The 10000-nt window shown below is 37.8% G+C and overlaps 2 protein-coding genes across 3 annotated transcripts in view; one reads left to right on the top strand and one right to left on the bottom strand.

Moving 5' to 3' along the window:
* Pbp95 (proximal sequence element A Pbp95) overlaps window positions 1-6083 on the top strand; it is a 50748-nt gene extending 44665 nt beyond the window's left edge. The window contains exons 18-23 of the mRNA XM_070115158.1: window positions 125-227; window positions 1705-1809; window positions 2536-2656; window positions 3749-3945; window positions 5020-5464; window positions 5698-6083. Of these exons, the coding sequence (XP_069971259.1) occupies window positions 125-227; window positions 1705-1809; window positions 2536-2656; window positions 3749-3945; window positions 5020-5464; window positions 5698-5946 (1220 nt within the window). The 3' untranslated portion in view covers window positions 5947-6083. The remainder of the gene's footprint in view (window positions 1-124; window positions 228-1704; window positions 1810-2535; window positions 2657-3748; window positions 3946-5019; window positions 5465-5697) is intronic.
* Window positions 6084-6857: 774 nt separating this feature from the next.
* Window positions 6858-10000, bottom strand: part of LOC113813188 (cubilin) — an 8948-nt gene continuing 5805 nt past the window's right edge. For both annotated transcript variants that reach the window (XM_027365144.2, XM_027365143.2), the window contains exons 3-7: window positions 9025-9177; window positions 8853-8900; window positions 8001-8205; window positions 7285-7412; window positions 6858-7027 (exon numbers count right to left, since the gene is read on the bottom strand). In XM_027365144.2, coding sequence (XP_027220945.2) covers window positions 7023-7027; window positions 7285-7412; window positions 8001-8205; window positions 8853-8900; window positions 9025-9177 — 539 coding nt within the window. In that variant the 3' untranslated portion in view covers window positions 6858-7022. The remainder of the gene's footprint in view (window positions 7028-7284; window positions 7413-8000; window positions 8206-8852; window positions 8901-9024; window positions 9178-10000) is intronic.

Genomic DNA, 10000 nt, shown 5'->3' with positions numbered 1-10000 from the left:
ATATTTACACCTAGAGCAGCCAAGAAACTGTGAGATTGCCATAATAACTTTAAAAGATCTTAATGTGTTAATATAATTTATCTTTCTTGTAGTAATTATCAGAAAATTATTTTTTTATTTTAAGGCAAAATTGGAGGAAACCCCATTCCCACTAGCATGAGTGAATCTGCTGCAGAGGATACAAAAGCAAATACAGTGGATATAATATTGCCAGTAGAGACTGAAAGGTAAGTACATTTTTTACCCATTTTCTGTTGATAATTGTTATTATTATCTGTTCTTCTTCTTCTTCTTCTTCCTCTTCTTCTTCTTCTTCTTCTTCTTCTTCTTCTTCTTCTTCTTCTTCTTCTTCTTCTTCTTCTTCTTCTTCTTCTTCTCCTCTCCTCCTCCTCCTCCTCCTCTCCTCCTCCTCCTCCTCCTCCACCTTCTCCTCCTCCTCCTCCTACTCCTTCTCCTCCTCCTCCTCCCCCTCGTCCTCCTCCTCCTACTCCTACTCCTCCTCCTCCTCCTCCTCCTCCACCTCCTCCTCCTCCTCCTCGTCCTCCTCGTCCTCCTCCTCCTCCTCCTCCTCCTTCCCCTCCTCCTTCCCCTCCTCCTTCTCCTCCTCACCCCTCTTCCTCTTCCTCCTCCTCCTCCTCCTCCTTCTCCTCCTCCCCTTTCTCTTCCTCCTCCACCTCCTCCTCCACCTCCTGCTGGTGCTGCTCCTCCTCCTCCTCCTCTTCCTCCTCCACCTCCTCCTGCTCTTCCTCCACCTCCCGCTCCTCCTCCTCCTCCACCTCCTCCTCCACCTCCTCTTCCTCTTTCCCCTCCTCCTTCCCCTTCTCTTTCCCTTCCTCCTTCCCCTCCTCCTCCTCCTCCTCCTCCTCCTCCTCCTCCTCCTCCTCCTCCTCCTCCTCCTTTTTCTTTTTCTTTTCCTCTTCCTCTTCATCTTCCTCTTCCTCTTCCTCTTCCTTTTTCTTCTTCTTCTTCTTCTTCTTCTTCTTCTTCTTCTTCCTTCTTCTTCTTCTTCTTCTTCTTCTTCTCCTCCTCCTCCTCCTCCTCCTCCTCCTCCTCCTCCTCCTCCTCCTCCTCCTCCTCCTCCTCCACCTCCTCCTCCTCCTCCTCCTCCTCCTCCTCCTCCACCTCCTCCTCCTCCACCTCCTCCTCCTCCTTCCCCTCCCCCTTTCCCTCCTCCTTCTCCTCCTCCTTCTTCTCCTCCTCCGCTTCCTCCATCTCCTCCTCCTCCTCCTCCTCCTCCTCCTCCTCCTCCTCCTCCTCCTCCTCCTCCTCCTCCTCCTCCTCCTCCTCCTCCTTTTTCTTTTTCTTTTCCTCTTCCTCTTCCTCTTCCTTTTTCTTCTTTTTCCTTTTCTTTTTTTTCTTTTCTTTTTCTTTTTTTTCTCATTTCCTTTTTCTTTTTCCTTTTCTTTTTCTTTTTTTGTCTTTTTTTTTTTTTCTTATTTCTTTTTTCTTTTTCATCATCTCCTTTTTCTTTCTCTTTTTCTTCTTCCCTTTCATATTATTATTATTATTATTATTATTATTATTATTATTATTATTATTATTATTATTATTATTATTATTATTATTATTATTATTATTATTATTATTATTATTATTATCATCATCATTATCATTATGATTATTATTATGGGCTTTTTGTTTTTTGTTTTTTTCATTTGTCAATAACTATCTATTATGATGATGGTGATTATTACTCTTGCCCAGGTCTTTGAACGGTGAGGAAGCAAGTGCACGTCAACACTCGGATGACTTGCTCTTCCACAGGATGCTGTCTTTGTTCTACTGGCCTGCCTTAATGAGCAAGTGCAGGTGATTATTGCTTTGCATTTTAAGTCTGTGCTGTCATTGGGTTTGCAGAATGATATTGTATGGTGTCAGCACTTCTTTTGGTTTGGTGCGTCTTCTTACCATGTCTTGTGTGTATCCTTTGACATTGTTGCGATTGGTATTTATCACAGGTTACTGTTTTTTGTTTATGATTAAAGTTTGATAATGATTTATGATTATAGTTTGTTAATGTTGGTGATTGAAATTTTGGAAAATCTGTCTGTAAAGGTTTTGAGAAATATTAACCCATTAACGCTGGTATATTTTGAAGCGGAAAATAAAAGATTCCGGGCGGCTACAAAATCGGCTCTGCCCGCCTGCCAGCTGCAGCCCGGTGCTGCGTCGGAGCGCGAGCCCCGGTGCAGCGGCACACTGGCGGGACGCCTGGCAGTTGATTTTTTTGGGTGTCTCATATGTGGCACATCCGTCGTTAGATTTCCAATGATATTATTATATTATCAATTTTGGTCAAAATATAGAGATCTAGCATTTGAAGGGTCTGCATGTAAAGAGGAAAAACAGGATTTTGAGAAATGAATAGGTAAAAAGGATAATATTAGTACATGTATGAGTTGTTACAGATATATGATATACCATATCCCAAACACTAGACAGGTAAATATGTATCCCAAAATTATATTGACATGTAAATTGTATAGTATATAAACCTGAGAGAAGATTGTGTTATATAGATGTTCATGTTTGCAGTCCTCCAGTGCAGCAGGCCCAAGTAGCTAAGGAGAAGGTTACTACAGCCATTTCAAAGACCAAGGAGTCAAAACAAGTGAAAAAGAGGTTTTTGTTAACCAAAGATGACCTTGAAACTGAGGTAAGATGATTTCAAACATTTTTATTTATATTTTTGTATGTATATAGATATATGCAGGTAAGTGACATACACATATGCTCACAAACACTGGTACAGATGTACATGTACATGTGCATATACACATGTGCATATCCATATACACATGTACATATGCATATACTCAGTGCATATGCTCACAAACACAGTTACAGATGTACATGTACATGTGCATATGCATATACACTGTGTATATGCTCACAAACACAGATACAGATGTACATGTGCATGTGCATATGCATATACACTGTGTATATGCTCACAAACACAGAAACAGATGTACATGTACATGTGCATATTCTCATGTGCATATGCATATATATAATGTATATCCATACACACAGATGCACACATGCATATCTACACATGTACACATCTGCAGACCCACACTTGCTTATCCATACCTACATATCCACATCCACACAACCACACCCACACACCCATACACCCACACCCATCCACACGCACCTACATATGCCCACAAACATCCCCCTCCCCACACAAACAAACACATATATAAGTGCGTACTTATGCACCAGTTATCACTATTCTTCTTAGTAACACACTTCTATCAATATCATTTTTAACCCCAAGCTGCTGGGCATGGCATGTACATACATGACATTGCCCATTGTGGGTGTTGAATTTAGTAATTGTTTTTACAGATAGATGGCTCCACAAGTACTGTCACCAATGAGCCAATTACATGAACAGCCTGTCTCACCTGTTCACCGTTTCCCTTGATTTTCGATAATATTTTCTAGTATTTAATACTGCTGTTAGTAATGTCAGTAACAATATAGTAATTATAATGTTTATAACAAAAATAAATGTCAATATTGATAGCTTTAGTGTAAAAAAAGCATTTCCTGCTTTTTCAAGGAAAAGTGAAGTTGCAAAATGTACTAATTGACTCCTTTGTGGCTAAGCCTAAGCAGAAACATTTAACCAAGCATTGCCAAAGGGAACTTATCATTTTCCTGTTAATGTTGGGTTGATGGAATCTTATATGATTTAGTAATAGATTTGTAATATTATTTTCTCCATACTTACCAGGAACAGGAGGAATACATATCCCACTTGGAAGAAGTAGATAAATTATGTCAGAAAAGATTGAAGAAGCCGCAGCTTTCCACAGACAGCTCAGAGGATTGTGCGGTGGAGGACTATAAAGTTTACGTAACCCCTTCAGAAACGGATGGGAAATTCACATTGGAAGAAGAGGAAGGAACTGATTCTTGGGTATCTGAAAGGTGAGCAAAGTGGTGGTTGCTGGAATACCATGCAAAACAGATATGCATGCAAGCAGTGCTCAGAACTGTGATCATTTAATTTTTTAGATGTAGATGGCATGACATATAAGCCATGTCCACTGTAACTTTAGTGCTTACTCCCAAGTCATCTGTTAGTCCTATGAATCTCCTCTTTTTACCCTTTTGTGTGATTTTTAGAAAGACTTTTTTCATTATTATTACTACTAATTTGAAGAATTTTTCATAATCATAATATCAGTGATGATAATGACAGTATTGATATTAATAGCATCAGAAAAGAGATATTCTCAAAAATTCAAAGAATGGAAAAATAAATTGCTAGTCTACTAATTAACTCTGGGTGAAGCCATTTGTGTGAAAAAAATTACAAAAAAGTTACGGTTCACAGTACATAAAATTGCGACCAATGGGTTAAGCAGCCTGAACCTGAAGTGAGAAATCTGTTGTTGTATCATAGTTAATGTCTGAGAATAGATTCAAGATTAAAGTTAAAAGAATGATACAGGATTAAAGATTAAAGAACCGTACAAGTGTCAGAGAGAATTTCATGATTATTTGGACCTCTGCAACTTTTGAGAGAGAAAAAAATTCTCGTTCTTTTATATTGTCATTAGATGGTTTGGTAAAGGTAAAGCAACTTTCAGTTGTGTTGGTGTAAATTCTGAAGAAAAATATAAAGAGCTTGTCAATTATGCTTGAAGAATTACATTAATGCAATCAATTTTTGGTATCTCATTTGCTTCAGTAATATAATGCGTTAATTTTATGGCAGTATTCATAGAATCATTTCAATATTTAGATATTTTAAGAAATATGAAGCAGATGTCCTCCATACCTCTATACTGGGTTTGTTCCCAACTGTAAATTATCAACTCAAATCATCAGAACTGACATATAAAATATAATTACAGCCATAATTGATACATTATATGTAACTTGTAATTTTCAGATACTTTTTTTCTCCCTTTCCCCCTTGTCACCTGTATATAAAATTCTCTAGATCTACCAGTGCTGAACAGTTGGAGTTTGATTTTGTTTTCTGAATTTGTGCAGTGAGCTTGAGTCTGCTGATGGAGCCCAAGTTATTTTGAGCAGAAGGGGAAGAGGCAGAGGCAAAGGACGAGGACGAGGACGAGGAAGTAGAAGTAGAAGTGGAAGTAGAAGTGGAAGGGGAAGTGGAAGGGGAAGGGGAAATGGCAGTGGAAATGGCAGTGGAAGTAGAAGTGGAAATGGAAATGAAAGTGGAAGAGGTAGAGGAAGAGGAAGAGGAAGAGGAAGAGGAAGAGTTCAATCCCAAGAAACGCTTGAAGGAAGGAGTAAAGAGGGCCACACAGATGAGAATTTTGCATGGGAAGGCACAGAAAGCCAATCAAAGGTGATGGATGGAGTGAATTACCACTTGGAAGATGATGTTCCAACTAATCTGATAACTGGTGTTAGTAAATTCAGAAGAAAACAGGGTATCACAAGTCTTAAAAGATCTCTCATTATGAAGAAGGTAAGTGTTACTAGAATGTAAAGTTGATATTGAATTATTTTGAGAATTGAAGTAATTTTGAAAGTCATAAGAATGAAAACCTTCATTATGTAAATTAGGATATACTAGAGATATACATTTTTAATCTGATATATAGTTTGTAGATCTTTTGTTTATTATGAGTAGTGTATCTTAAAATGCCAAACATTCTGGGCTTTGTTATATCAATATCTGTATTTTAAAATTTATATTAGATATGGGAGAAGAGACGTCAGGGCAGTCACCCAGACCGCACAAACAAGAGACAAGCTAGGATTTATCAGCCCAGACCATCCAGAACGAGGGACCGCGTGCGGAAAGAACTTTTAAAGCCCCCCAAAACCCCAAGGCCCTGGGATCTTCCCATTGATGGTCCTATTAAGGTGCAGCCCATGGTGTCACCTGACCAGACAGAAAATGACATGGCCAATGAAGAAGGAGGAGAAACAGGAATTTTTGAGTAATGTTGTATTATTCAGCCTTTAAAAATAAATGCCAGTCTTTCTCTTCATCAGGTCTCATTGTGATATATGAAGAATACTTGCAGTAGAAGGCCTTGAATGTTATAAGTTCTGTTTGTTGTTTTTAATATAATATGGAATTTATTGCTAGATTTGATATTGTCTCTCTCTGTGTGCCTTTGTTCATGAAAAGGTAAGTTAACATTTTAAGGAAATATAGAGTATAAAAATGTTTTATTAAGATTGATGATTTTTGTAAAAGGAATTTTATTTAGATTTTTGAGGAGCAATTGTTTTCATAAAATGAATATTCTTTTATTTTTCTTCTGAAGCACATAAAATAGTTTGTTGTCCATTCTTTTAGAGAGAGATAAAATCTGTGTAAATTGTAGTTCTTGTTTAAAAAGAAGACATTTTTGTTATGCAGAAAATAAAAGAAAATTAATTTAAGTATGGAAGAGTGTATATTAGTTGTCCTGTTCAGTTACATATGTGTGTAGAAGCTTTTTGTGTGTACAGTATATGTATTATCACATATACTGTATACATATAGATAGACAGATTTTCTTTGTGTATTTCAACAAGCATTATTATTCTTTCAACTTTGTTTTTTAGGAATCAGGGAAACACACTTTTAGAGAGAGAGAAAATCTGTGTAAATTGTAGTTCTTGTATAAAAAGAAAAGACATTTTTTGTTATGCAAAGAATAAAAGAAAATTCATTTAAGTATGGAAGAGTGTATATTAGTTGTCCTGTTCAGTTACATATGTGTGTAGAAGCTTTTTGTGTGTACAGTATATGTATTATCACATATACTGTATACATATAGATAGACAGATTTCCTTTGTGTATTTCAACAAGCATTATTATTCTTTCAACTTTGTTTTTTTAGGAATCAGGGAAACACACTTGATGACATATAGTTGTATAATGTTCTCTCAAACATTTCAGTACATTTCTCTGAAGAAATTATTTGTTATTTATCTTTACAAGTAATAGCACTTTGTTTGAATATTACATTATTCAGTTGAAGTTTTATTTAAAGAGAGTTGTGGCTGTCTTACTTTCTGCACACCTCCTAATCTGAAAATATAATGATTTCATTTGAAATTGGGATGAAAATATGTATTCTCTTGATAAAACTTGGTATGAGGAGAAAAATGAAAACAAGCATTCCCATTGAATATACTTTCAATCATTTTAACATTAACCAAAGAGTGTCAATGTGTATGAATTACATTTATGTTTTTTATATATATTATATAATTTCATATCTATATTGGAAAAAAGGACAGTGCCAGGTGTTATACCACATAGTTGTGTAAGAGATACATGCTTACCTTCTATTGATTCATATTTAATCTTGAAGCCTGCATAGTTTCTAGCACTGTTGCTGTGGAATTTAATTTCCACTCTGTTACTTGATGATGTCATAGTGGGAGGGTCCAGGTATCCACAATACCTTCTCCTGGACAATAGAAACTTTGTAAGGAGCAAGCAAAAATAAAGTAATGATGATTGCTTGTCGATGATGATTTCAGTTTTTCATGAAATGTATGATAAGACAGAAATATTTTCATATGTTATTAACTGATATACTTTCCTTATGAGTGTACAAAGTATTTAGTATACAAAGGGGCAGTGCCACTTAAAGAAACTTTTAGAATGTTTTACAGATAATGTAAAGAGATTATTGCAAAGCCAGTGCAAGCAGGTAAGAAATATAAAAGTTTGTGTTTGCCATTTTGCTTACTTGTGAATTATGATATTCAAATAAAAGCACTGTGAAAAATATCTTGAATGATCAGAAACCTAGATAATGTTCAAACTGGTTCATTTCTCTATTACCCTTCCTCTGTGTTATTATTATGCATTCAGAAGTGGAAAACTATAAATAGCTTGAACTCTCGGAAATTCGTGAATTTCGCAATTGAAAAGGAAATCAAAATAGAGCCTCATTTACCTACAATATCAGTCTTTGAATTTCGCAGTTGAAAAGGAAATCAAAATAGAGCCTCATTTACCTACAATATCAGTCACAACCCTAGCAACTTACCCTCCGATCAGTTCCTTGGTTGTGTTTCCGTCCCAGATCTCAACATAATCACACTTGCAGTCGGTGCACCTCTCCAGAGCGAACATCAGCCAGGTGAGTTTGATCCTGTAGCCTTGTGGCCTCTCAATAATCCAGCTGCAGTCTGTGTTGTTCTTATATTTCCCAGAGTCAACAGGTGCGAGGTAGCCCACGGAAGCAAGCATTACTGTTGTACCAATATACTGTTAGATATTATACATACTCATCACCCTGCATATGGTTTAGCTGTAACAGAAATGAAGAACATTGTGTTCTGAAGGTTGGCTAGGAATTTGAGTAAGATGTGTGAATCCTGAAAAGTGTGGAAAAAATGTAACACACAAGTTCACATATAAACTAACTCATTCACTCACATGTGTGTGCAACCAAGCACACATGTGCTCACTCACTCACTGACTCTTTCCAGTCACTCATACTTACTGACTATTTCAGTCACTCATACTCACTCACTCTTTCAGTCGCTCATACTCACTCCTTCACTCACAATCACTCTCCCTCCCAATCTCACTCACTCACTCACTCACTCACTCACTCACTCACTCACTCACTCACTCACTCACTCACTCACTCACTCACTCACTCACTCACTCACTCACTCACTCACTCACTCACTCACTCACTCACAACAATTCAGCAGAAAAGAGGTTGGATAAACCAACGAAAGGAAGAATAGGCTAAAGTAGAGCTAGCTAAAGAAATTGAAATTAGTCGTAGTGTAAAAGATAAGGGGCTTTCCCTTTTGCCTGTCTTCTTGAACTCTCTCACCCCTCCCTACTACCCCCCCCTCCCACACACACACATACAAACACATACCTTGATTCTCAGCACAAGTTGAAGGGGCATCTCTGCTAGTCCTCGCACCTGTATTGTGATGAAATTGCTAATCATTACCTCTATTTTCACATCAGAAATAATTGTCACATCTAGCACCAATCCTCCAGAAAAGAAGTTTAAACGTTTTCCAAGAACATGTTAAAAATCGTACCTCCTTTGATGAACGTCTGAATGTTTTCTAACATGGTCTTCAAGTTTTCGATGTCAGAGCGGAGTTGTTGAGCCACAGCAGTGAGGTTGCCGTTGGCGTTTGCGTTCACGGTTGCGATTTCCGACCTGAGTTCTTCCAGTTTGACGTTTGTGCCTAGGAAAAACGTTTGCGTAAGAGTGTGGGAAGCTTAGCGAGGGGAAACGTTTGCGGAAGAATATGGGAAACTTAGCGAGGAGAAACGTTTGCGTAAGCGTGTGTAGAGGGGGAAACGTTTGCGTGTGAGTGTTTGAAGCTAACGAGGGGAAACGTTTGCGGAAGAGTGTGGGAAGCTTAGCGAGGGGGAACGTTTGCGTAAGAGTGTGGGAAACTAAGCGAGGGGAAACGTTTGCGTCAGCGTGCGTGAAGGGGGAAACGTTTGCGTATGTGTGTTTGAAGCTAACGAGGAGAAACGTTTGCGGAAGAGTGCGTGAAAATAACGAGGAGAAATGTTTACAGTAGTGTGTGAAGTTAACTAGGAGAATCGTTTATGTAAGGATGTGGAACTAACGAGGAGAAACGTTTGCGTAAATGTGAAGCTAACGAGGAGAAATTTTGCGTAAGCGTGTGTGAAGTGGAAACGGTTGCGTAAGAGTGTGAAACTAATGAGGAGAAACGTTTATGTAAGAGTCTGTGAAGTTAAGGAGGAGAAACCTTTGCAGAAGTGTATAGAAATTACTAGGAGAAACGTTTGCGTAAGAATTTTGGAAACTAACAAAAAAAGCATTTGCGTAAGTGATTGTGAAGTGAACTAGGTGAAACGTTTGCGCAAGAATGCGTGAAGCGAACAAGGAGAAACGTTTTTGCAGGAGTGTGGATATAAGTAGCTTTAAACGTTGGGAACCTTTACAAGTTGATGTATATGTACTTAAAATAATTAATTCAATATTTTTTTTCGTTGCCACATAGTGTATGGCGGATTGTACCTTGGTCTCTGATT

This window comes from Penaeus vannamei, chromosome 3 (assembly GCF_042767895.1).
Source record: "Penaeus vannamei isolate JL-2024 chromosome 3, ASM4276789v1, whole genome shotgun sequence".
Classification (NCBI taxonomy): Eukaryota; Metazoa; Arthropoda; class Malacostraca; order Decapoda; family Penaeidae; genus Penaeus; species Penaeus vannamei.
The sequence above is the reverse complement of the archived record's forward strand: the minus strand, read 5'-3'. Positions and strand labels throughout refer to the sequence as shown.